At 55.9% G+C, this 27,398-nt stretch overlaps 1 protein-coding gene across 1 annotated transcript; it reads left to right on the forward strand.

Moving 5' to 3' along the window:
• On the forward strand, window positions 1–27,398 carry LOC135558623 (nascent polypeptide-associated complex subunit alpha, muscle-specific form-like). The gene is made up of 13 exons (XM_064992997.1): window positions 1–30; window positions 447–504; window positions 778–1,003; window positions 9,848–9,921; window positions 10,004–10,120; window positions 10,631–10,822; window positions 11,107–11,702; window positions 12,395–13,279; window positions 13,388–16,801; window positions 16,941–19,875; window positions 20,123–20,791; window positions 20,853–21,404; window positions 27,133–27,398. The coding sequence occupies exons 1-13, from the start codon at window positions 1–3 to the stop codon at window positions 27,396–27,398; spliced, it is 10,014 nt and encodes a 3,337-aa protein (XP_064849069.1).

Genomic DNA, 27,398 nt, shown 5'->3' on the forward strand with positions numbered 1-27,398 from the left:
ATGTCAGGGACTCCTCGATGCGGGGAGAGGGTATGCAACCTTGTGGGTCAGGGCATTGAGTTGGCAGTAATCTAGGCAGAACCTCCACGTTCCGCCTTTTTCTTCTTCACCTGTACCAGTGGTGCAGCCCAGGGACTCATGCTTTCTGTGATTACCCAAGACTCTAGCATCCCTGCCAGTAGGAGTCTGAGCTCCGTGTACAGGCTTGGTGGAATTGGTCTGTGTTGCTCTCGGCTAGGGGGGGCAGTACCTGTGGAAATGTGGTGTAGGACAGCATCAGACTTACCAAAATCCTCCTCATAGGCAGAGAACACACATGACCAATGGGCTAGGAGTACATTGATCCTTTGCTCCAGTCCCTCTAACGGTGGGAGGTTTACAGGGGGTTGGCGTCAGGCTGTAGTTGGAATATCTACACATCCACCTCAACTTCACCTGGTGTCTAGGTGCGTAGCTCTCCACAGATCTCCAAGACGGTCACTGCGGCCAGAGGGTGTCACTTCGGTATCTCAAAGTGGTAAGGGTTTAAGTTCAGCAGTCACAAGGGTAGCCTTCCTGCTTGCACTTTCACCACTGTGCGAGCAACTTGCCACTCAACTCCATCACCAGGATCCTCCACCATAGCATAATAGTCTTTGGAAGAGCTCCCTCCAACAACTCTGGCCCACAGCAACTTCTCACTGCTAGCTGGGATCCCATTGGGGTCCCTCAAGGACAGGCGTGCTGTACCTGGTTCCCCCTCAGGCTCATTGCTCTGCATGACTTGTCTGCTGACAGTGAAAGCACTCCTTCCTGGCAGCTTCCCCCAAGGTGGTGCTGAACCCTATGACATCCTGGGAGACTCTTTGGAACAGCTCCTTCCAGTATTGGGCTATAACGTTCATCCCAAGGATTCATTGGTCTGCCCCCAGACAGTCATCCTTCACAATCCCAACCCCCTTGGCTGGAACTTGCACTCCTCCCACAACAAAATCCACGACCGCATGGCCGACACAGGGGATGTGTAAGCCATTGGCTGCCTTCAACGTGAAAATTTATGAAAACAAAAAATAGCTTTTTGGTCTTAATGTAAGGTTTGGGTTAGCAGTGTGGTTAAGGTTAGGATTAGGTTTAAAATCTGATTGTATGATTTTGTGGCTGTGCTAGCTAGCACTCCAGAACAAAAACATCAACCCACAAAGGAAAATTATAGTTAGACTCTAATGATGACACCGATATGATCTACCGGTTCTTGTTCTGTTTCAAGCACTTTTGAGAGACCTCCCTGCGACTTTCTGTGACATTCTGTACTGTAGGTGTATAGATGTTTGCTCATTCAGTCACATACCAAAGTCTTCTACACCCAGAGAGTAAAGGAAAATGATTCCGGTGGAACCCGATGGTAAAGCAGGGATGGTGTGCTGGAGAATTATAGCTGTGGGAGAAATTAGATGTGCTTTCAGCCCCCAGGCAGAGGAAAATAAAAATTAATACTTTAAATGGAGTGTAGAATTCATATCCCTAAGTCACATCCAATATATAACTCTTAGACAATGTGTCTAGTAGACATGGTGGTTAACATTTTGTGTTCATGTTTTGTGTATTTTTGCCATGACTGATACTTTTTGTTTTGTTTGCACATTAAAGCATTCACTTGTATCACAAAATGGCTTGCTGCATCTGATGGATGTCTTTTCCCTTGATTACCATGGTAACATTTAATAATTGAAGAACACAGCCTTTACTGAATGCAACATTTAACATGCACTGGGCTTTTAGGGAGCACTTTGACTGTTATTGTTCCTCAACTACTATGGACATTGGGCCAAATGTACTGATACAATGACTACTGAGTAATTGACAGTAAAAAAAACATCAGAGGAAGAAGTGTCTGGTGTTTGTGAGCAAAGTTTGGAAAATGGTGACTCACAGAAACAAGTTCTGGCTGCTTTGTCCACTCTGACACTGTTATTTAAGATGGCCAACAACCCGGCAGCTCTTAACTATTTTCTTGTATTAAGAATGTGCCGCAGCCTTTTATGGATCAGATAGCATCCCACTGCTCACATGTTTGATTTTACGACCTCCCTATGAATGAGCCAAACAAGTGTTCCCATTGATTTGCACATTAAACATATTAGTAATAAAACAACATCCTGCAGCAAACCAATTGGAAAATCAATTGTAATTGGTACCAAAATATTATGAGTGCTTGGTCTGCAGTCTTATTGTCTCTGTAACTGACCATTAAAATCCTGGATGTTTCCACAATAAATGTGATAAATATTGATGACAACGTCAAATAAATGTATGGGTGTAATTCTGAGAGCCTAAATATAAATTGAATAAAATCTGAAAAGGCACTCGTAGATAAAACGTTGTTTTTTAAATCAACAGAGCTGGTACATTCGACATACATGTATTACAACTGATATTGATCTGAGGCAAATTAGATTTTTTTTAAAAGGGAGAAATGTTCTCCACACATTCATCATATGGGAGATTCACAAGGGTGGTGCTACACACTATAAGGGTCTAAAACCACAGTTTATTTCCTCTGCCATCAACAAGGCCCCAGCCCTTCCCCCATGACTAGACATCTGAAGCAGTGGAGGATGAGGACATGCTGGAGGGAGAGGAGGGGTTGATGAGACAGGGTATGGGGAGAAGGAGGAAAAATCTAAATGTTTGGTCTATATTGGTTCCAGTCCTCACTGCATCAGAGCGGATAATGAAAATGCATCACATTCCAAATAGTTATGATTGGGCTTTTCAAGATAATTGTCTACGTGGAGTTTCCATCTGTTCTTCTCCAAAGCTTTTTAATGTTAGGATGAGATTGGGCTCAACTGAGCTTGGCAAACCACACGTACTACCTTGGATATCCATATTGCTCTGTAATGTCTATCACAAATCAGTCAGCTCCAACTGCATGTGGCCTATGGAGCCCAAGGTAAACCAACATTATCACCACAGAGACCAATCATTGGAAACGGCCCAGGAAATAATGCAATCTTCATTTAACCCATTATTTTATCACGGAGGCTCCTCAAGAGTAACAACATACATTTGGACGATAAGGAAAACATTTTATCACCATTTAATTTAACTGTATTTTAGGCCAGTTGAGAACAAGTTCTCATTTACAACTGCGACCTGGCCAAGATAAAGCAAAGCAGTACGACTAAAAACAACAACACAGAGTTACACATAAACAAATGTACAGTCAATAACGCAATAGAAAAGAAAAATCGAAAAATCTATGTACAGTGTGTGCAAATGTAGAAGAGTAGGGAGGTAAGGCAATAAATTGGCCATAGAGGCAAAATAATTACAATTTAGCAATAATTCTGGAGTTATAGATGTGCAGATGATGATGTGCAAGTAGAGATACTGGGGTGCAAAGGAGCAAGAGGGTAAGTAATAATATGGTGATGAGGTAGTTGGGTGTGCTATTTACAGATTGGCTGTGTACAGGTACAGTGATCAGTAAGCTGCTCTGACGGCTGATGCTTTGTCACACCCTGTCCATAGTTTATTTGTATGTTTCTATGTTTTGTTTGGTCAGGGTGTGATCTGAGTGGGCATTCTATGTTGGATGTCTTGTTTGTCTATTTCTGGCCTGATATGGTTCTCAATCAGAGGCAGGTGTTAGTCATTGTCTCTGATTGGGAACCATATTTAGGTAGCCTGGGTTTCACTGTGTGTTTGTGGGTTCTTCAATATCTGCTAGTATCTTCAATACCAGATTCTTCAATATCTGCTAGTCAACCAGACTCTTCCAGATCCGCCAGTCAACCAGACTCTTCCAGATTCGTCAGTCAGCCAGGATCTGCCAGAACTGCCACCCAGCCGGGATCTGCTGGATTCAACTGCCTGGCTGAGCTTCCTCTCGGTACTGGGCTTCCTCTCAGTGCTGGGCTTCCTCTCAGCCCCGAGCTTCCCCTCAGTGCTGAGCTTCCCCTCAGTGCTGAGCTTCCCCTCAGTGCTGAGCTGCCCCTCAGTGCTGAGCTGCCCCTCAGTGCTGAGCTGCCCCTGTCCCGAGCTGCCCCTCTGTCCCGAGCTGTCCCTCTTTCCCGAGCTGCCCCTCTGTCCCGAGCTGCCCCTCTGTCCCGTGTTATTTAGTAGGGTTACCGTGGCTAAGAGGTCACGGAAGCGGACAAGGTGGGGGAGGACTACGGTGAAGGGTGGACCACGTCCAGCACCCTCCCCGGCAGGTTCAGGTTTTGCGGCCGGAGTCCGCACCTGGGGGGGGGGATACTGTCACACCCTGACCATAGTTTATTTGTATGTTTCTATGTTTTGGTTGGTCAGGGTGTGATCTGAGTGGGCATTCTATGTTGGATGTCTTGTTTGTCTATTTCTATGTCTGGCCTGATATGGTTCTCAATCAGAGGCAGGTGTTAGTCATTGTCTCTGATTGGGAACCATATTTAGGTAGCCTGGGTTTCACTGTGTGTTTGTGGGTGATTGTTCCTGTCTCTGTGTTTGTTGCACCAGATAGGGCTGTTTCGGTTTTCCACGTTTGTTGTTTATGTATTGTTCGTGTTTCATCTTTAATAAAGATGTATCTAACTAACCACGCTGCATTTTGGTCCGATCCTTGTTCCACCTCTTCGTCAGAGGAGGAGTTAGAAGAAACCCGTTACAGAATCACCCACCACAACAGGACCAAGCGGCGTGGTAAAAGGCAACAGCGGCAGCAGGAGCAACAAAGAGAGGAAAGGACTTGAGAACAGAATCTGGACTACACTACGTGGGAAGAAATAGACAGGTGGGCGGCCGACCCAGGAGGAGTGCCCGAGCCCGCCTGGGATTCGCTGGAGCAGTGCGAAGAGGGTTATAGAAAAATGGAGTTGTTGAAGCAAGCACGGCGGCGCGACAGGAAGCCCGGGAGTCAGCCCCAAAAATTTCTTGGGGGGGAGGTTCACAGGGAGTATGACGACGCTAGGTAGGAGACCTACCGGAGGGCTGGAGAGACTGGGCAGGCACCGTGTTATGCTGTGGTGCGCACGGTGTCTCCAGTGCGGGTGCATAGCCCGGTGTGTTCATTTCCAGCACCGCGTATCGGCCGGGCTAGATTGAACGTCGAGCCAAATGCCATGAAGCCGGCTCTACGCATCTGGTCCCCAGTGCGTCTCCTTGGGCCGGCTTACATGGCACCAGCCTTACGCTCGGTATCCCCATTTCGCCTGCATAGCCCAGTGCGGGCTATTCCACCGTGCCGCACTGGCAGAGCGACCGGGAGTATTCAACCATGTAAGGTTGGGCAGGCTCGGTGCTCAAGAGCTCCAGTGCGCCTGCACGGCCCGGTCTACCCAGTACCACCTCCACACCCCAGCCCTCCGGTGGCAGCTCCCCGCACCAGGCTTCCTGTGCGTGTCCTCGGCTCAGTACCACCAGTGCCAGCACCACGCATCAGGCCTACTGTGCTCCTCGCCTCTCCAGCGCTGCCGGAGCCTTCCTTCTCTCCTGCGCTGCCGGAGTCTCCCGCCTGTTTGGCGATTGCCGGAGCCTTCCGCCTCTACAGCGTTGCCGGAGTCTCCTGCCCGTTTAGCGCAGCCGGAGCTGCCAGTCTGCATGGAGCAGCCAGGGCTGTCAGTCTGCATAGAGCAGCCAGAGCTGTCAGTCTGCATGGAGCTGCCGGAGCTGCTAGTCTGCATGGAGCAGCCAGAGCTGCAGGTCTGCAAGAAGCCGCCAGAGCTGCCAGTCAGCATGGAGCAGCCAGAGCCGCCAGTCAGCATGAAGCAGCCAGAGCTGTCAGTCAGCATGGAGCAGCCAGAGGAGTCAGTCTGCCAGGATCCACCAGTCAGCCAGACTCTTCCAGATCTGCCAGTCACCCAGACTCTTCCAGATCTGCCAGTCAGCCAGTCTCTTCCAGATCTGCCAGTCAGCCAGACTCTTCCAGATCTGCCAGTCAGCTAGACTCTTCCGGATCTGCCAGTCAGCCAGACTCTTCTGGATCTGCCAGTCAACCAGACTCTTCCAGATCTGCCAGTTAACCAGACTCTCCCAGATCTGCCAGTCAACCAGACTCTTCCAGATCTGCCAGACAACCAGACTCTTCCAGATCTGCCAGTCAACAGACTCTTCCAGATCTGCCAGTCAACCAGACTCTTCCAGATCTGCCAGTCAGCCAGACTCTTCCAGATCTGCCAGTCAGCCAGACTCTTCCGGATCTGCCAGTCAGCCAGACTCTTCCGGATCTGCCAGTCAACCAGACTCTTCCGGATCTGCCAGTCAACCAGACTCTTCCGGATCTGCCAGTCAACCAGACTCTTCCGGATCTGCCGGTCAACCAGACTCTTCCAGATCTGCCGGTCAGCCAGACTCTTCCAGATCTGCCAGTCAACCAGATTCTTCAATATCTGCTAGTCAACCAGACTCTTCCAGATCCGCCAGTCAACCAGACTCTTCCAGATTCGTCAGTCAGCCAGGATCTGCCAGAACTGCCAGCCAGCCGGGATCTGCTGGATTCAACTGCCTGGCTGAGCTTCCTCTCGGTACTGGGCTTCCTCTCAGTGCTGGGCTTCCTCTCAGCCCAGAGCTTCCCCTCAGTGCTGAGCTTCCCCTCAGTGCTGAGCTGCCCCTCAGTGCTGAGCTGCCCCTGTCCCGAGCTGCCCCTCTGTCCCGAGCTGCCCCTCTGTCCTGAGCTGCCCCTCTGTCCCGAGCTGCCCCTCTGTCCCGAGCTGCCCCTCTGTCCCGTGTTATTTAGTAGGGTTGCCGCGGCTAAGAGGTCACGGAAGCGGACAAGGTGGGGGAGGACTACGGTGAAGTGGGGACCACGTCCAGCACCCTCCCCGATAGGTTCAGGTTTTGCGGCCGGAGTCCGCACCTTGGGGGGGGGGGGGGGTACTGTCACACCCTGACCATAGTTTATTTGTATGTTTCTATGTTTTGGTTGGTCAGGGTGTGATCTGAGTGGGCATTCTATGTTGGATGTCTTGTTTGTCTATTTCTATGTCTGGCCTGATATGGTTCTCAATCAGAGGCAGGTGTTAGTCATTGTCTCTGATTGGGAACCATATTTAGGTAGCCTGGGTTTCACTGTGTGTTTGTGGGTGATTGTTCCTGTCTCTGTGTTTGTTGCACCAGATAGGGCTGTTTCGGTTTTCCACGTTTGTTGTTTTTGTATTGTTCGTGTTTCATCTTCAATAAAGATGTATCTAACTAACCACACTGCATTTTGGTCCGATCCTTGTTCCACCTCTTCGTCAGAGGAGGAGTTAGAAGAAACCCATTACACGCTTAAAGTTAGAGAGGGAGATATAAGACTCCAGCTTCAGAGATTTTTTGCAATTCGTTCCAGTTATTGGCAGCAGAGAACTGGAAGGAAAGGTGGCCAAAGTAAGTGTTGGCTTTGGGGAATGACCATTGAAATATACCTGCTGGAGCACGTGCTATGCGCGCGGGGGGTGGGGGGGGTGCTATGGTGACCAGTGAGCTGAGGTAAGGCAGAGCCTTACCTAGCAAAGACTTATAGATGACCTGGAGCCAGTGATTTTGGCGACTGATATGTAGTGAGGGCCAGCCAACGAGAGAATTCCGATGGCAGTGGTGGGTAGTAAATGGGGCTTTGGTGACAAAACAGATGGCACTGTGATAGACTACATCCAGTTTGCTGAGTAGAGTGTTGGGGATATTTTGTAAATGACATGGCCGAAGTCAAGGATCGGTAGGATAGTCAGATATCCGAGTGTATATTTGGCAGCATGAGTGAAGGATGCTTTGTCTGCAAAATAGGAAGCCAATTCTAGATTTAATTTTGGACTGGAGATGCTTAATGTGAGTCTGGAAGAATAGCTTACAGTCTAATCAGACACCTAGGTATTTGTAGTTGTCCACATATTCTAAGTCAGAACTGGCCAGAGTAGTGATGCTAGTCGGGCAGGAGGGTGCGGGCAGCAATCGTTTTACTAGCATTTAAAAGCAGCTGGAGGCCACAGAAGGAGCGTTGTGTGGCGTTGAAGCTCATCTGGAGATTTGTTGGCACAGTTTCCAAAGAAGGACCCGATGTATACAGAACGGTGTCGTCTGCGTAGAGATTGATCAGAGAATCGCCAGCAGCAAGACCAACATCATTGATATATACAGAGAAAAGAGTCGGCCCGAGAATTGGACCCTGAGGCACCCCCATAGAGACTGCCAGAGGTCTGGACAACAGGCCCTCCGATTTGACACACTGAACTCTGTCTGAGAAGTAGTTGGTGAACCAGACGAGGCAGTCATTTGAGAAGCCAAGGCTTTTGAGTCTGCCGATAAGAATGCGGTGATTGACAGAGTCGAAAGCCTTGGCCAGGTCGATGAAGATGGCTGCACAGTACTGTCTTTTATCGATGGCGGTTATGATATAGTTAAGGACCTTCAGCGTGGCTGAGGTGCACCCATGACCAGCTCAGAAACCAGATTGCATAGTGGAGAAGGTACGGTGGGATTCAAAATGGTTGGTGATCTGTTTGATAACTTGACTTTCGAAGATTTTAGAAAGGCAGGGCAGGATGGACATGGTTCTATAGCAGTTTGGGTCTAGAGTGTCTCCCCCTGTGAAGAGAGGGATGACCGCGGAAGCTTTCCAATCTTTGGGGATCTCAGACGATACGAAGATATCAATAGAGATAACTGTCCACAGAGAAAGTTGTGAGAGTCTCCTGTCCCCTTGCCCTCTCTTTTCTGTGTCTGCCATGGTGTGGGATAATTTTAACCTGTGGAGCAGAGGAATAACCTGGGGCCGAGGAATAAGCTTGCTGCCCTCCTGGAGGCTTTGAGTGATTTATAACACTGTGCACAAAGGACCAGCTTCACACAGGCTAGTCATTTACAAGTGGGCAGTAGTGAAATCAAAGCCGGAGAGAGGTCTTCCACTGTCCTGCCACCACACCTGCTTCCAGGCTCAGAGAGCTCAGGGAGCCAGGCTGGCCTTTTTTGTTCTCCAAACTCCTGGGAAAGCATTCAAGCCTCTGCTGTCATTTAGGTAATTCAACGATGAGATTGAGCACATCCGACAACAATCTTTGTTTCAGACCACAAAAAGAGCAGAATGGACAATTGATACAGTCAACATAAGGCCTAAACGAGTTGGCTGCTTATAGATTACAATCCTTAGGATGCAAATTGAGCCATCACGTACGATTAAATCCTAAAATACACACTTGAAACTCTGAATTTATGCAAGTTTCCCAAAACATTATTTACCCAAATGTTTTTGAGATGAAAATGACTACAAAGAAATGTCCATTTCAAATTCTCATAACTCCGTCCAATAATGAACCACAGTGTAATTATGTCTGGAGAAACAGAGCAGCATCATTATCCAGAAGTCAATGTGTTGATTGCTTCATTATGTTTGTCTATGCGTTGGAACAGTGGACTGCACAGCGGAGCATGTGAACCCTTTAAACGAAGGACCATATATCTCCGTTTTTTAAATATTGGTGATATGGTGTATTTCTAGATGTACAGTATATTTCTAGTCATCCAAAGTCTAGCTATTCTGTACAGACTATAAATAGACAACATGTACAAGACATCCCCATGTCAGTTGACAACTCTGAACATTACAGTGAACTTATGATAAGATACAAAATCAGTAATCATCTGTATACGGTTCTTCGGTTGAAGGGTTCATGTGAGGTTAGAGGTAGGCTTGAAAAACAAAAGGTGTCTTGCCTGGATAACTACAGACCTGTAGCGATCACCTCTGTCATCATGAAACCTTCGAGCACATGGTACTGTCCCATCTTAAAACCATCACTGACACCTCCCTCCACCCACTACAGTTTGCCTATAGAGCAAACAGGACGACGCTGTCAACATCCTCAAATACCTCGGTAACCCAAAGACATCCAAGGATATTGTTTGTGGATTTCAGCTCTGAGTTCAATACCATCATCCCAAAACTGCTGCAAGGCAAACTCTCCCAGCTGAACGTGTCTAACTCCATCTGTCAGTGGATCACTGACTTCCTGACCAACTTGACGCAACATGTGAAGCTGGGAAAACACCTTTTGGACTCTTTATCCCTCAGCACTGGAGCGCCGCAAGGATGCTTGCTCTCACCTCTACTCACTCTACACCAATGACTCCACCTCCAACAACGCGTCTGTCATACTAATCAGGTTTGCAGATGACACCAACCTGGTCGGTCAGTGATGAGTTCATGTACCGTGGAGAGGTCGACCGCCTGGTGACCTGGTGCAGTCCCAACAACCTGGAACTCAACATATACAGAACCGTGGAGATGGTAGGTGACTTCAGAAAACTCCCCCACCATCTCTCCCCCTTGATATTAATGGCATAGCTGTTAGCATGGCTGAATCATTAAAAATCCTGGGGACCATTGTCTCCCACAAACTCAAGTGGGAAGTTGACATCAAAGCAGTCACCAAGAAGGTGGATGTACTTCTTGCAGCGGCTGAAATATCTCCAAATCTCCAATATGATATATATGCGATATGAGGTAAGGCAGCGCAACAGGCACGAGAGGCAGCCCCCCCCCCAAAAAAAATTGAGGGGCAGATGGGGAGATTGGCGGAGTCAGGCGAGAGACCTGAGCCAACTCCCCGTGCTTACCGGAAGCAGCGTGGTACTGGTCAGGCACCGTGTTGAAGTGCACGGTGTCTCCAGTGCGCGCTCATAAACCGGGGTGCTATAGGCCAGCCCCACTTCAAGTGCCATGCGAGAGTGGGCATCCAGCCGGTGCGGATTGTGCCAGCTCAGCGCGTTTGGTCTCCGGTGCACTGTTTCGGTCCAGGGTATCCTGTGCCGGCTCTGCGTACTGTGTCTCCGGGGCGTTGGGAGGGTTCAGTTCGCCCTATGCCTGTGCTCCGCCAGGTGCCGGGCGAAGGTGGGCATTGAGCCTAAGGGAGAGGTGCGATTGGTATGCACCAGATCTCCAGTTCTCCTCCACAGCCCAGTTCGACCTGTGCCTGCACTCTGGAGGGGCCGCGCTAAAGTGGTCATCCAGCCTGAAGGAGTGGTGCCAAGGCTGCGCACCAGAGCTCCAATGCTCCCCCACAGCCCGGTTTATCCTGCCTCCTCCACGCACCAGGCCTCCTGTAGGTCTCCCCAACCTGATGGGCCCTGTGGCAGCCCCACGCACCAGTCTGTCTCTCCGTCTCCTCCCTCAAGGTTCTCCCTCATGTCCGGCGCTGCCAGAGCCTCCCGCCCCCCTGTCCGGATCTTCCAGAGTCTCCCGCCCCTCTGTCCGGCGCCGCCAGAGTCTCCCGCCCCACTGTCCGGCACTGCCAGAGTCTCCCGCCGACCTGTCCGGCGCCGCCAGAGTCTCCCATCCCTCTGTCCTGCACCGCCAGAGTCTCCCGCCCCACTGTCCGGCACTGCCAGAGTCTCCCGCCCCACTGTCCGGCGCTGCCAGAGTCTCCCGCCCCCTGTCCGGCACTGCCAGAGTCTCCCGCCACCCTGTCCGGATCTTCCAGAGTCTCCCGCCCCCCTGTCAGGCGCTGCCAGAGTCTCCCGCCCCACTGTCCGGCACTGCCAGAGTCTCCCGCCCCACTGTCAGGCGCTGCCAGAGTCTCCCGCCCCCTGTCCGGCGCTGCCAGAGTCTCCCGCCCTCTGTCCGGAGCTGCCAGAGTCTCCCGCCCCCCCTGTCCGGCACTGCCAGAGTCTCCCGCCCCCTTGTCCGGATCTTCCAGAGTCTCCTGACCCCCTGTCCAGCGCTGCCAGAGTCTTTGGCCCCTCTGTCCGGCTGTTACGGATACCAGTATCCTGTGTGTGTATCCTGTGTGTGTGTATCCTGTGTTCTTTTCTCTCCTTCTCCCCTCACAGGTGAAAATCATCACTCCCCAATCAGTCACCAATCCAATCATCAATCAGAAGACACACCTCCTCCTGTTTCCTACCCTATCACAGTTCCTTTCCCTTGGTTTAAAAACCCTGTCAATTGTTAGCTCTCGAGCTCAATCTCTCTGTAAATGCCATGTCTGTAGGTCTCTGTGTTTCACTCTCTCTTTGTGTATTAACCTCTCTTTTGTTTGAGCATCTCCATAGCACTTTGTCCTCACCTGTGAGTATTGTTTTTGGTTATGGTGTTTGTGTTTGTTTGCTGGTGGGAAAAGGGGAAACCAAGACATGTCGCCCATGGGCATACACTACCCGGAGGTAAACTTTGTTAAATACACTAGTTAGAACTGGGCGGACCACCCACTGAATTTTTGGTTAGTTAGTTAGCTGTTGTTAAAGTAGGCTAGTCTAGCTTAGGGGTGTTTTTGAATACTTATTGTTTCTTTCCTTGGGTCCAGCTCAGCCCCTTTTCCTGCCCCCCCCATTACCGTGTGTTTATAAATAAACCTTGAGTTTGACGGTAGATTTCAGTTGTCCTGGTTATTTCGTTCACACTTTTACTTTGTCACTATTATAATTTGCATGAGTTATGTTACGGGTCTCATTACCATGCCCCTAGACTGTCGGGCCAAAAGGATTTGTAACATCGGCGCTGCCAGAGTCTCCGGCCCCCTGTCCGACGCCGCCAGAGTCTCCCGCCCCCCTGTCCGGCACTGCCAGAGTCTCCCGCCCCCCTGTCCGGCGCCGCCAGAGTCTCCCGTCCCTCTGTCCGGCGCCGCCAGAGTCTCCCGCCCCCCTGTCCGGCGCCGCAAGAGTCTCCCGCCCCCGTCCAGCGCCACCAGAGTCGCAACTCCTCAGTCCAGAGGCGCCAGAGTCTCCCGCCCCCTGTCCGGCCCTGCCAGAGTCTCCCACCCCTCTGTCCGGCGCTGCCAGAGTCTCCCGCCCCACTGTCCGGCGCTGCCAGAGTCTCCCGCCCCACTGTCCGGCGCTGCCAGAGTCTCCCGCCCTCTGTCCGGCGCTGCCAGAGTCTCCGGCCCCTCTGTCCGACACCGCCAGAGTCTCCCGCCCCCCTGTCCGGCACTGCCAGAGTCTCCCGCCCCCCTGTCTGGCGCCGCCAGAGTCTCCGCCCCCTGTCCGGCGCAGCCAGAGTCTCCCAGCCCCTCAGTCCAGAGGCGCCAGAGTCTCCTGTCCCCCTGTCCAGGGCTGCCAGAGTCTCCCACCCCCCTGTCCGGCGCAGCCAGAGTCTCCCGCCCCCCTGTCCGGCGCTGCAAGAGTCTCCCGCCCCCCTGTCCGGCGCAGCCAGAGTCGCAGCCCCTCAGTCCAGAGGCGCCAGAGTCTCCCACCCCCCTGTACGGGGCCGCCAGAGTCTTCCGCCCCCCTGTCCGGCGCCGCCAGAGTCTCCCGCCCCCCTGTCCGGCGCTGCCAGAGTCTCCCGCCCCACTGTCCGGCACTGCCAGAGTCTCCCGCCCCCCTGTCCGGCGCCGCCAGAGTCTCCCGCCCCATTGTCCGGCGCTGCCAGAGTCTCCCGCCCCTCTGTCCGGCGCTGCCAGAGTCTCCGGCCCCTCTGTCCGGCGCTGCCAGAGTCTCTGGCCCCTCGGTCCGGCGCTGCCAGAGTCTCCGGCCCCTCTGTCCGGCGCTGCCAGAGTCTCCGGCCCCTCTGTCCGGCGCTGCCAGAGTCTCCGGTTCCTCGGTCCGGCGCTGCCAGAGTCTCCGGCCCCTCTGTCCGGCGCTGCCAAAGTCTCCGGCCCCCTGTCCGGCAATGCCAGAGTCTCCCGCCCCCTGTCCGGCGCCTGCCAGAGTCTCCCGCCCCCTGTCCGGCACTGCCAGAGTCTCCCGCCCCTGTCCGGCGCTGCCAGAATCTCCCGCCCCCTGTCCGGCGCTGCCAGAGTCTCCCGGCCCCCTGTCCGGCAATGCCAGAGTCTCCCGCCCCCTGGCCGCCTGCCAGAGTCTCCCGCCCCATTGTCCGCGCCGCCAGAGTCTCCCGCCCCATTGTCCGGCGCTGCCAGAGTCTCCCGGCCCCTCTGTCCGGCGCTGCCAGAGTCTCCGGCCCCCTGTCCGGCAATGCCAGAGTCTCCCGCCCCCCTGTCCGGCGCCGCCAGAGTCTCCCGCCCCATTGTTCGGCGCTGCCAGAGTCTCCCGCCCCTCTGTCCGGCGCTGCCAGAGTCTCCCGCCCCCTGTCCGGCGCTGCCAGTGTCTCCCGCCCCACTGTCCGGCACTGCCAGAGTCTCCCGCCCCCCTGTCCGGCGCCGCCAGAGTCTCCCGCCCCATTGTCCGGCGCTGCCAGAATCTCCCGCCCCCCTGTCCGGCGCTGCAAGAGTCTCCCGCCCCCCTGTCCGGCGCAGCCAGAGTCGCAGCCCCTCAGTCCAGAGGCGCCAGAGTCTCCCACCCCCCTGTCCGGTTGCCGCCAGAGTCTTCCGCCCCCCTGTCCGGCGCCGCCAGAGTCTCCCGCCCCCCTGTCCGGCGCTGCCAGAGTCTCCCGCCCCACTGTCCGGCACTGCCAGAGTCTCCCGCCCCCCTGTCCGGCGCCGCCAGAGTCTCCCGCCCCATTGTCCGGCGCTGCCAGAATCTCCCGCCCCCTGTCCGGCGCTGCAAGAGTCTCCCACCCCCTGTCTGGCGCAGCCAGAGTCGCAGCCCCTCAGTCCAGAGGCGCCAGAGTCTCCCACCCCCTGTCCGGTTGCCGCCAGAGTCTTCCGCCCCCTGTCCGGCGCCGCCAGAGTCTCCCGCCCCTCTGTCCGGCGCTGCCAGAGCCTCCGGCCCCCTGTCCGGCATTGCCAGAGTCTCCGGCCCCCTGTCCGGCGCCGCCAGAGTCTCCCGCCCCCTGTCCGGTGCCGCCAGAAACTCCGCCCCCTGTCCGGCGCCGCCAGAGTCTCTCCCACCCTCCTCCTCGGCGCCACCAGAATCTCCCGCCCCCTGTCCGGCGCTGCAAGAGTCTCCCGCCCCCTGTCCGGCGCAGCCAGAGTCGCAGCCCCTCAGTCCAGAGGCGCCAGAGTCTCCCACCCCCTGTCCGGGGCTGCCAGAGTCTCCGCCCCCTGTCCGGCGCTGCCAGAATCTCCCGCCCCCTGTCCGGCGCTGCAAGAGTCTCCCGCCCCCTGTCCGGCGCAGCCAGAGTCGCAGCCCCTCAGTCCAGAGGCGCGCCAGAGTCTCCCACCCCCTGTCCGGGGCCGCCAGAGTCTTCCGCCCCCCTGTCCGGCGCCGCCAGAGTCTCCCGCCCCCCTGTCCGGCGCCGCCAGAGTCTCCCGCCCCACTGTCCGGCACTGCCAGAGTCTCCCGCCCCCTGTCCGGCGCAGCCAGAGTCTCCCGCCCCATTGTCCGGCGCTGCCAGAGTCTCCCGCCCCTCTGTCCGGCGCTGCCAGAGTCTCCGGCCCCTCTGTCCGGCGCTGCCAGAGTCTCTGGCCCCTCGGTCCGGCGCTGCCAGAGTCTCCGGACCCTCGGTCCGGCGCTGCCAGAGTCTCCGGCCCCTCTGTCCGGCGCTGCCAGAGTCTCCGGCCCCTCTGTCCGGCGCTGCCAGAGTCTCCGGCCCCTCTGTCCGGCGCTGCCAGAGTCTACGGTTCCTCTGTCCGGCGCTGCCAGAGTCTCCGGCCCCTCTGTCCGGCGCTGCCAAAGTCTCCGGCCCCCTGTCCGTCGCTGCCAGGTTCTCCCGCCCCCCTATCCCGCGCTGCCAGAGTCTCCCGCCCCCTGTCCGGCGCTGCCAGAGTCTCCCCCCCCCCCTGTCTGGCGCCGCCAGAGTCTCCCCCCCCTGTCCGGCAATGCCAGAGTCTCCCCGCCCCCTGGCCGGCGATGCCAGAGTCTCCCGCCCCCTGTCCGGCACTGCCAGAGTCTCCCGCCCCCTGTCCGGCGCTGCCAGAATCTCCCGCCCCCTGTCCGGCGCCGCCAGAGTCTCCCGCCCCCTGTCCGGCGCTGCCAGAGTCTCCCGCCCCACTGTCCGGCCCTGCCAGAGTCTCCCGCCCCCCTGTCCGGCGCCGCCAGAGTCTCCCGCCCCACTGTCCGGCGCAGCCAGAATCTCCCGCCCCCCTGTCCGGCGCTGCAAGAGTCTCCCGCCCCCCTGTCCGGCGCAGCCAGAGTCGCAGCCCCTCAGTCCAGAGGCGCCAGAGTCTCCCACCCCCTGTCCGGTTGCCGCCAGAGTCTTCCGCCCCCTGTCCGGCGCCGCCAGAGTCTCCCGCCCCCTGTCCGGCGCGCCAGAGTCTCCCGCCCCACTGTCCGGCACTGCCAGAGTCTCCCGCCCCCTGTCCGGCACCGCCAGAGTCTCCCGCCCCATTGTCCGGCGCTGCCCAGAATCTCCCGCCCCCTGTCCGGCGCTGCAAGAGTCTCCCACCCCCCTGTCTGGCGCAGCCAGAGTCGCAGCCCCTCAGTCCAGAGGCGCCAGAGTCTCCCACCCCCCTGTCCGGTTGCCGCCAGAGTCTTCCGCCCCCCTGTCCGGCGCCGCCAGAGTCTCCCGCCCCTCTGTCCGGCGCTGCCAGAGCCTCCGGCCCCCTGTCCGGCATTGCCAGAGTCTCCGGCCCCCCTGTCCGGCGCCGCCAGAGTCTCCCGCCCACCTGTCCGGTGCTGCCAGAGACTCCCGCCCCCCTGTCCGGCGCCGCCAGATTCTCCCACCCTCCTCCTCGGCGCCACCAGAATCTCCCGCCCCCCTGTCCGGCGCTGCAAGAGTCTCCCGCCCCCCTGTCCGGCGCAGCCAGAGTCGCAGCCCCTCAGTCCAGAGGCGCCAGAGTCTCCCACCCCCCTGTCCGGGGCTGCCAGAGTCTCCCGCCCCCTGTCCGGCGCTGCCAGAATCTCCCGCCCCACTGTCCGGCGCTGCAAGAGTCTCCCGCCCCCCTGTCCGGCGCAGCCAGAGTCGCAGCCCCTCAGTCCAGAGGCGCCAGAGTCTCCCACCCCCCTGTCCGGGGCCGCCAGAGTCTTCCGCCCCCCTGTCCGGCGCCGCCAGAGTCTCCCGCCCCCTGTCCGGCGCCGCCAGAGTCTCCCGCCCCACTGTCCGGCACTGCCAGAGTCTCCCGCCCCCCTGTCCGGCGCCGCCAGAGTCTCCCGCCCCACTGTCCGGCGCTGCCAGAGTCTCCCGCCCCTCTGTCCGGCGCTGCCAGAGTCTCCGGCCCCTCTGTCCGGCGCTGCCAGAGTCTCCGGCCCCTCTGTCCGGCGCTGCCAGAGTCTCCGGACCCTCTGTCCGGCGCTGCCAGAGTCTCCGGCCCCTCTGTCCGGCGCTGCCAAAGTCTCCGGCCCCCTGTCCGTCGCTGCCAGGTTCTCCCGCCCCCTATCCCGCGCTGCCAGAGTCTCCCGCCCCCCTGTCCGACGCCCCCAGAGTCTCCCGCCCCCCTGTCTGGCGCCGCCAGAATCACCCGCCCCTGTCCGGCGCTGCCAGAGTCTCCCGCCCCCTGTCCGGCAATGCCAGAGTCTCCCGCCCCCTGGCCGGCGATGCCAGAGTCTCCCGCCCCCTGTCCGGCACTGCCAGAGTCTCCCCCCCTGTCCGGCGCTGCCAGAATCTCCCGCCCCCTGTCCGGCGCCGCCAGAGTCTCCCGCCCCCTGTCCGGCGCTGCCAGAGTCTCCCGCCCCACTGTCCGGCACTGCCAGAGTCTCCCGCCCCCCTGTCCGGCGCCGCCAGAGTCTCCCGCCCTCCTCCACGGCGCCACCAGAATCTCCCGCCCCCTGTCCGGCGCTGCAAGAGTCTCCCGCCCCCCTTTCCTGCGCAGCCAGAGTCGCAGCCCCTCAGTCCAGAGGCGCCAGAGTCTCCCACCCCCTGTCCGGGGCTGCCAGAGTCTCCCGCCCCCTCTCCGGCGCTGCCAGAATCTCCCGCCCCCCTGTCCGGCGCTGCAAGAGTCTCCCGCCCCCCTGTCCGGCGCAGCCAGAGTCGCAGCCCCTCAGTCCAGAGGCGCCAGAGTCTCCCGCCCCCCTGTCCGGGGCCGCCAGAGTCTTCCGCCCCCCTGTCTGGCGCCGCCAGAGTCTCCCGCCCCCCTGTCCGGCAATGCCAGAGTCTCCCGCCCCCCCTGGCCGGCACTGCCAGAGTCTCCCGCCCCCTGTCCGGCGCTGCCAGAATCTCCCGCCCCCCTGTCCGGCGCTGCAAGAGTCTCCCGCCCCCCTGTCCGGCGCAGCCAGAGTCGCAGCCCCTCAGTCCAGAGGCGCCAGAGTCTCACACCCCCTGTCCGGGGTTGCCAGAGTCTCCCGCCCCCTGTCCGGCGCTGCCAGAGTCTTCCGCCCCCCTGTCCGGCGCCGCCAGAGTCTCCCGCCCCCCTGTCTGGCGCCGCCAGAGTCTCCCGCCCCCCCTGGCCGGCGATGCCAGAGTCTCCCGCCCCCCTGTCCGGCACTGCCAGAGTCTCCCGCCCCCTGTCCGGCGCTGCCAGAATCTCCCGCCCCCCTGTCCGGCGCTGCAAGAGTCTCCCGCCCCCCTGTCCGGCGCAGCCAGAGTCGCAGCCCCTCAGTCCAGAGGCGCCAGAGTCTCCCACCCCCCTGTCCGGGGCTGCCAGAGTCTCCCGCCCCCTGTCCGGCGCTGCCAGAATCTCCCGCCCCCTGTCCGGCGCTGCAAGAGTCTCCCGCCCCCTGTCCGGCGCAGCCAGAGTCGCAGCCCCTCAGTCCAGAGGCGCCAAAGTCTCCCGCCCCCCTGTCCGGCGCAGCCAGAGTCGCAGCCCCTCAGTCCAGAGGCGCCAAAGTCTCCCCCCCCTGTCCGGGGCCGCCAGAGTCTTGCGCCCCCTGTCCGGCACCGCCAGAGTCTCCCGCCCCCTGTCTGGCGCCGCCAGAGTCTCCCGCCCCCTGGCCGGCGATGCCAGAGTCTCCCGCCCCCCTGTCCGGCACTGCCAGAGTCTCCCGCCCCTGTCCGGCGCTGCCAGAATCTCCCGCCCCCCTGTCCGGCGCTGCAAGAGTCTCCCGCCACCTGTCCGGCGCAGCCAGAGTCGCAGCCCCTCAGTCCAGAGGCGCCAGAGTCTCCCACCCCCCTGTCCGGGGCTGCCAGAGTCTCCCGCCCCCTGTCCGGCGCTGCCAGAATCTCCCGCCCCCTGTCCGGCGCTGCAAGAGTCTCCCGCCCCCCTGTCCGGCGCAGCCAGAGTCGCAGCCCCTCAGTCCAGAGGCGCCAAAGTCTCCCACCCCCCTGTCCGGGGCCGCCAGAGTCTTCCGCCCCCCTGTCCGGCGCCGCCAGAGTCTCCCGCCCCCCTGTCCGGCGCTGCCAGAGTCTCCCGCCCCACTGTCCGGCACTAACAGAGTCTCCCGCCCCCCTGTCCGGCGCCGCCAGAGTCTCCCGCCCCATTGTCCGGCGCTGCCAGAGTCTCCCGCCCCTCTGTCCGGCGCTGCCAGAGTCTCCGGCCCCTCTGTCCGGCGCTGCCAGAGTCTCTGGCCCTCGGTCCGGCGCTGCCAGAGTCTCCGGACCCTCGGTCCGGCGCTGCCAGAGTCTCCGGCCCCTCTGTCCGGCGCTGCCAGAGTCTCCGGCCCCTCTGTCCGGCGCTGCCAGAGTCTCCGGCCCTTCTTTCCGGCGCTGCCAGAGTCTCCGGTTCCTCTGTCCGGCGCTGCCAGAGTCTCCGGCCCCTCTGTCCGGCGCTGCCAAAGTCTCCGGCCCCCTGTCCGTCGCTGCCAGATTCTCCCGCCCCCTCTCCCGCGCTGCCAGAGTCTCCCGCCCCCCTGTCCGGCGCCCCCAGAGTCTCCCGCCCCCCTGTCTGGCGCCGCCAGAATCACCCGCCCCCTGTCCGGCGCTGCCAGAGTCTCCCGCCCCCCTGTCTGGCGCCGCCAGAGTCTCCCGCCCCCCTGTCCGGCAATGCCAGAGTCTCCCGCCCCCCCTGGCCGGCGATGCCAGAGTCTCCCGCCCCCCTGTCCGGCACTGCCAGAGTCTCCCGCCCCCCTGTCCGGCGCAGCCAGAGTCTCCGGCCCCTCTGTCCGGCGCTGCCAGAGTCTCCTGTTCCTCTGTCCGGCGCTGCCAGAGTCTCCCGCCCCCTTGTCCGGCGCTGCCAGAGTCTCCCGCCCCCCTGTCCGGCGCTGCCAAAGTCTCCCACCCCCTGTCCGGGGCCGCCAGAGTCTTCCGCCCCCCTGTCCGGCGCCGCCAGAGTCTCCCGCCCCCCTGTCCGGCGCTGCCAGAGTCTCCCGCCCCACTGTCCGGCACTGCCAGAGTCTCCCGCCCCCCTGTCCGGCGCCGCCAGAGTCTCCCGCCCCATTGTCCGGCGCTGCCAGAGTCTCCCGCCCCTCTGTCCGGCGCTGCCAGAGTCTCCGGCCCCTCTGTCCGGCGCTGCCAGAGTCTCTGGCCCCTCGGTCCGGCGCTGCCAGAGTCTCCGGACCCTCGGTCCGGCGCTGCCAGAGTCTCCGGCCCCTCTGTCCGGCGCTGCCAGAGTCTCCGGCCCCTCTGTCCGGCGCTGCCAGAGTCTCCGGCCCCTCTGTCCGGCGCTGCCAGAGTCTCCGGTTCCTCTGTCCGGCGCTGCCAGAGTCTCCGGCCCCTCTGTCCGGCGCTGCCAAAGTCTCCGGCCCCCTGTCCGTCGCTGCCAGATTCTCCCGCCCCCCTATCCCGCGCTGCCAGAGTCTCCCGCCCCCCTGTCCGGCGCCCCCAGAGTCTCCCCGCCCCCTGTCTGGCGCCGCCAGAATCACCCGCCCTGTCCGGCGCTGCCAGAGTCTCCCCCCTGTCTGGCGCCGCCAGAGTCTCCCGCCCCCCTGTCCGGCAATGCCAGAGTCTCCCGCCCCCTGGCCGGCGATGCCAGAGTCTCCCGCCCCCTGTCCGGCACTGCCAGAGTCTCCGCCCCCTGTCCGGCGCAGCCAGAGTCTCCGGCCCCTCTGTCCGGCGCTGCCAGAGTCTCCTGTTCCTCTGTCCGGCGCTGCCAGAGTCTCCCGCCCCCTTGTCCGGCGCTGCCAGAGTCTCCCGCCCCCTGTCCGGCGCTGCCAAAGTCTCCCACCCCCTGTCCGGGGCCGCCAGAGTCTTCCGCCCCCCTGTCCGGCGCCGCCAGAGTCTCCCGCCCCCCTGTCCGGCGCTGCCAGAGTCTCCCGCCCCACTGTCCGGCACTGCCAGAGTCTCCCGCCCCCCTGTCCGGCGCCGCCAGAGTCTCCCGCCCCATTGTCCGGCGCTGCCAGAGTCTCCCGCCCCTCTGTCCGGCGCTGCCAGAGTCTCCGGCCCCTCTGTCCGGCGCTGCCAGAGTCTCTGGCCCCTCGGTCCGGCGCTGCCAGAGTCTCCGGACCCTCGGTCCGGCGCTGCCATAGTCTCCGGCCCCTCTGTCCGGCGCTGCCAGAGTCTCCGGCCCCTCTGTCCGGCGCTGCCAGAGTCTCCGGCCCCTCTGTCCGGCGCTGCCAGAGTCTCCGGTTCCTCTGTCCGGCGCTGCCAGAGTCTCCGGCCCCTCTGTCCGGCGCTGCCAAAGTCTCCGGCCCCCTGTCCGTCGCTGCCAGATTCTCCCGCCCCCTATCCCGCGCTGCCAGAGTCTCCCGCCCCCCTGTCCGGCGCCCCCAGAGTCTCCCGCCCCCCTGTCTGGCGCCGCCAGAATCACCCGCCCCCTGTCCGGCGCTGCCAGAGTCTCCCCCTGTCTGGCGCCGCCAGAGTCTCCCGCCCCCCTGTCCGGCAATGCCAGAGTCTCCCGCCCCCCCTGGCCGGCGATGCCAGAGTCTCCCGCCCCCCTGTCCGGCACTGCCAGAGTCTCCCGCCCCCCTGTCCGGCGCAGCCAGAGTCTCCGGCCCCTCTGTCCGGCGCTGCCAGAGTCTCCTGTTCCTCTGTCCGGCGCTGCCAGAGTCTCCCGCCCCCTTGTCCGGCGCTGCCAGAGTCTCCCGCCCCCCTGTCCGGCGCTGCCAGAGTCTCCCGCCACCCCCTATTTCTATGTTTCGGCCGGGTGTGGCTCTCAATCAGGGACAGCTGTCTTTCGTTGTCTCTGATTGGGAATCATACTTAGGTAGCCTGTTTTGCCACCTTAGGTTGTGGGTAGTTAATTTCTGTTTAGTGTTATTCACCTTGCAGGACTGTTTCGGTTTTCTTTTTTGTTGTTTTGTTTATTCAGTGTTCAGTGCAATTATTAAAGATGAACACATACCCTGCTGCATTTTGGTCCGATCATTCCTCTTCTTCTAATGAAAGCCATTACATTGAGATTCTTCAATGTAGCCACCATTGCCTTAATGACAGCTTGGCACACTCTTGGCAACCAGATTCACCTGGAATGCTTTTCCAACAGTCTTGAAGTTCCCACATATGCTGAGCACTTGTTGGCTGCTTTCCCTTCACTCTGCGGTCCAAACTCATCCCAAACCATCTCAATTGGGTTGAGGTCGGGTGATTGTGGAGGCCAGGTCAACTGATTCAGCACTCTGTCACTCTCCTTCTTGGTCAAATAGACCTTACACAGCCTGGAGGTGCTTTGGATCATTGTCCTGTTGAAAAACAAATGATAGTCCCACTACCAGCAAATTCCTACTTCTTACTGGTGTCCTATAGTAGTGGTTTCTTTACAGCAATTGGGCGATGAAGGCCTGATTCATGCAGTCTCCTCTGAACAGTTGATTTTGAGATGTCTGTCTCTTGAACTCTGTTAAGCATTTGTTTGGGCTGCAATTTCTGAGGCTAGCAACTAATGAACTTATCCTCTGCAGCAGAGGTAACTGGGTCTTCCTTTCCTGTGGTGGTCCTCATGAGAGCCAGTTTCACCATAGCATTTGATGGTTTTTGCGACTGCACTTCAAGAAACTTTCAAAGTTCTTGACATTTTCCTTATTGACTGACCTTCATGTCTTAAAGTAATGATGGAATGTCATCACTTTGCTTATTTCGGCTGTTCTTGCCATAATATGGACTAATAGAGCTACTTATATTCTGTATACCACCCCTACCGTGTCACGTCACAACAAATCCTCCAGTTGACTACCTCATGAAGCTGGTTGAGAAAATGCCAAGAGTGTGCGAAGCTGTCATCAAGGCAAAAGGTGGCTACTTTGAAGAATCTCAAATTCAAAATATATTTTGATTTGCTTCACACTTTTTGTGTTTCTACATGATTCCATATGTGTTATTTCATGGTTTTGATGTCTTTATTATTAGTCTACAATGTAGAAAATAGTCAATATAAAGAAAACCCTTAAATGAGTAGGTGTGTACAAACTTTTGACTGGTACTGTATGTCAACTTTCTTGAAACTCCGCTGTCTGTATTATGTCTCTAAATGTTGTCAATCACTAGCAGCAGCATATCATCAAGTAAAATTCAGAGTATAAAGGTGATTTTGATCAGTATTAGATAGTATCAGTGTAAAATCATATTATCTGAAGCGTTTTAAAGCCCATAGCTTTCACAAATGTTGGTGCTTAGTTTTATTGGCAATGTCAAGTATGCCATCATATTATATCAACTGTAAATCAAAGTGGTACACACTTCTTGTTCCTTAAAATGACACCAGAGGATGTGAGGCAACATTTACTTTACCTCAACCAGCCTCAAACACCCATCCTGCTATTTGCTCCATGTGCAATGTTGATGGAGATAGATACATCACAGTCTCAACTGGACTAAATGTTGATGGATGTCAGCCGGGGGACTGGTAGATTGGAGAATGAGACCGGATGTGTGACATTTACTTACATGGAGCGCTCGCCAGCAAGCAGCAGTGTTAATTAAATAGCACACCTGTCTGCCCATCGACATCCCAGGTTTATGGAAAAATCTTCCTTTCATTTGTAATATCAGCACACCATTTTGTACCATCTGTGGTATTATTTGTTCAGCTGACTGAAAAAAAGAACGGACTTATGTTTTGGTTGATATTATATCAAACTGATTTTGCCCATTGATTCTCTTAAAATGATATAATACACTGTACGTTAGGAAATAGACTCGACTCACATATGACAATCATAACTACCTTGGGTCTTTATAGCACAGATCTTATTGGTGGCATATCTCAATCAGACTCCAGCTCCCAGAGACACTATTGATTTCCATCAGTACGTCACTATGTCATTGGAGCATGCCAACAAAACTGTACCAGATAAAACAAGACACGCTGTACCTTATAACCATTCCCCCTTTCAGTCACTGGTTTTTCCAATATACTGTGCCATGGCAGTCAAGCAACATGGATTTTTTTTCCCCTAAAAGGAATGGTGAAAAATGAGAAAGAGCAGGTAGGAGAAGGAGGTGATGGATTGCAAGACCATCAATTTGGAAGAGCAGTCTCTTCTCAGCCAAGCAAGTCACTGAAATGTACATTATTAGTCTTATGTAGTAATCTACGGCATAGACAAAAGCTGGGCAAACCTTTTGGAAATTGTAATCCTCTCTTCTCCAAACACATGCAGGTGGATATGAATATCTTATGTAAATAACAGCCTCTCCTCACTTTAATTGCTCTTAGGTTAAAATGTCCCGCTTCTGCCTCTGTAATGATATTAGTTTCATCAGGTCCTGCAGAAATGTGTTGATGAAAATCCATTGTGCCCGCTAACAATGAAAAATGTATATATGTATTTCTTTACATCTCTCTTCTCTCTTGCTCTCTCTTCTCCTACTCTCACCCTATCTCTCTCTCTCTCTCTCCCTCTCTCTCACTATTTTTTATTCTGTGACATATTTAAATGTTAATAACCATTCATTCTTGACACCATATCTACCAAGCTCCAAGTTTAACAGAAAATATTTAATCTGAAGAATTTCATTACATGATCATGGCAGAAGCTGAAGGCTGATGGAACTAGATAGAGGGGAAGGAGAGAGAGAGAGAGAGAGAGAGAGAGAGAGAGAGAGAGAGAGAGAGAGAGAGAGAGAGAGAGAGAGAGAGAGAGAGAGAGAGAGAGAAAGAATTGGCAAGGAGAGGATACATGAAAAAATGAATTCAGAGAAGGAGATTGTTTGATTGAATCGTTGTGCATTGAGCAACGTAAAGGGAGAGAGTTGGAGGGAAGGCAGAGAGAGAGAGAAAGAAAGAATGGGCAAGGAGATGATACATGAAAAAATGTATTCAGAGAAGGAGATTCCTTTATTGAATCGTTGTGCATTGAGCAACGTAAAGGAGGCATATAGACTCTTGCCTCTTCCTCTTTTTGAGTAGAAAATGATTCAATGTTTTATATTGTGCAGCTGAAAGGAGAGAGTAGAAACCCCTCACACCCTCAGTGCTTTTGACTGCATTCCAAATATTAACTCCTTTTTAAGGCCATTAAAAGATTATCTCTGATTTAACGAATTGTCTGTTCAGAGCATTAGCAACCGACTGTTCCCAAAACCCCCAGAACACCATTCTCCCTTCCTGGCCCTATTATCTCATCCACCAGCCCTATTTCATTTCATTCCCATGAATATGCAATAAATGTAATTTTGAACACTATTTTCATCTGCTCCTGTAATCACAAAAAATGCCAGTGTAATTTGTTTCTAATTACTTGCTTTAATTGTTGTAGTAATCATTTTAATTACCCAAATGCGCAGACATTAGACGCTAAAAGGAAAATAATCTGCTTGTACCTCCTACTGTGTCTCTCATTCTCCAGAGTTTGATATCTAGATTTTGACATGGTCTGCCTCACACACAAAGACGGGGCGACAGGGGGTGCAGTGTGTGGACGTTTGATGACACATGAGAGGGGCTGTGAGTATAGGGAGACAGAGGGAAAGAGACAAACAGACGGGACATGGCTTACATTGTAGCATCTCTGCAATCTGCTGTGTGGAAATGTGCATGCCCGAAAAGCCATTAAGTTAAAATATACCCTTATTGTACCTTTCTGGGACTGGCGCCATACAAATGCTTATTGCATGTGCTTATAGCTCAGTCTAGCAGATGGTAAATCATGAAATGTTATGAAATGATTGTGCCAGTGAGGTGTTTTGAAAAGGACCAGCTGTGAGGGAGATGGGACATTATAAACACTCACAGGTGTTCTGTCTTTCCCCACCGCCAGCCACACCATAAAAAATTAAATTACAAATAAACCAGCAAATGTTGTAATCTCCTTCATAGACACAGTACTTACAGGAGAAACTACTTAAACTAAGCAAAGAATTACATTTTAATTTGCATCAAATATTTATCGAGGCTAAGAAAATTCATAGTGGGGCCCACTCATCTGCCAAGTTTTGGAAATTGCGGAAATGTACATAGCACTGGCATCTCGGTTATATGGATGAAGATCCATCAGGGATAGCACTAATGGGCACTTCACCCAAGCACATATGGACAAGTACACCTAATAAGAGGGACGTGGTCAGTGCCAAACACCACAACAAGCTTGTGTTTCTCATTAAGATTTTATTCCTACCGTAGTATTTAATTAACCACGCCAGCAGAGGGACCAAGGAATATGGACCCACTGTTGCTGTTGCCATCTTCCAAGTCTACAGAATATAATATAAACTGGAAGCCTCCTGGTACTTTCTCTTACAAGCTGAACATTATCCCTGCACTTGTTGCTCTGAAACCTGTACGTTCTAGGCAACGCTGAGACATACTTATAGCCCTGCAGCTGCCCTATGGTCAAAACTAATGTCAAACGCTGGAACTCGAGGTAGATTCTGTGAGAGGGTAATGGTATTCCATGCAAGCTATTAAAGGTTTAGATTTCTAGTTTACACTGATTGATCAATAGTCAGGTCTATCTTATTCAATGAATGTTGTCCTCCCAGCTAATATTCAAAGAAGTATTTTGAAGGGGCACTTGGGTAACACCTTAATGAACCCTGTCATAAAACATTAGCATGACAGCTGGGAAAAATCACTTGGATCTTCAAGCACAAGCAGGGAATGTTAAAAAACCAACTATAATGTGATAGTATGACCTGTAGGCCTGTATGTACATTATGCACAGTTGGAGGAACAGGGGAAAACTAAAACAGCTCTAGAAAAAATGTCATGTGGCCAAATGGAAGAAGAAATTTGTTGATCTGAGAGTAATATCTGTGGTGCTATGAGCGAAGACTGACTTTGTGCTGATGTGTGACATTCAGCTTTGCTGCAGAGAAGATTGTAATGGTGTAATTGATAAGAATACAAGGTGTACCACAGGGCGTGTTTGCAACCCTTGTAAATATAGTAAGGACACCATAAACATCTGCTTCAAAGTGTGCCCTAACAACTGGATGTCATTTGGAATTTATATGTTGCAGGATTCTTCCCCCTTCCAGTTTGTCAAATTAAAATGTCCCTTTTATGGGTATGTATTAGTTGTGTATGACAGGATTCTGTGCTAACATATTCAAATGAGATGCATGTGTATTCTGTTTCTGAGAATGTCGGTGCTTGAACACGGGGGCTGTGCTGCAAGGGAGGCTGGGATAGTCATGCATATTCAAATCCACTGCTGGACATGGCTGCCCTAAATATGCGAGGAGCGTGCAGTGGTTTGTTTTCCATGTTTATCCAGCACCTCCAGCACATTCTGATAAAGCCCCTCCAAGGCATGTATTTCATGTTAGCTGTAGCCCCCCCCCCCACCCCCCGCCTGGTATTGTAGCCCTAGTGGAGTGGTGCCAGGAAAATAACCTCTCCCTCAACCTCAACAAAATGAATGAGCTGATCGTGGACTCCAGGAGACAACAGAGGGAGCACGCCCCCATCCACATCAACAGGGCCGCCCTCCAGGACATCTACAGCGCCTGGTGTTACAGGAAGGCCAAGAAAATCATCAAGGACCTCAGCCACCTGAACCACGGACTGTTTACCCTTTTAGAAGGAGGAGACAGTAGTACACGTGCCTCAAAGCTGGGACCGAGAGACTGA

The sequence above is a fragment of the Oncorhynchus masou genome, chromosome 1 (assembly GCF_036934945.1).
Source record: "Oncorhynchus masou masou isolate Uvic2021 chromosome 1, UVic_Omas_1.1, whole genome shotgun sequence".
NCBI classification, from domain to species: domain Eukaryota; kingdom Metazoa; phylum Chordata; class Actinopteri; order Salmoniformes; family Salmonidae; genus Oncorhynchus; species Oncorhynchus masou.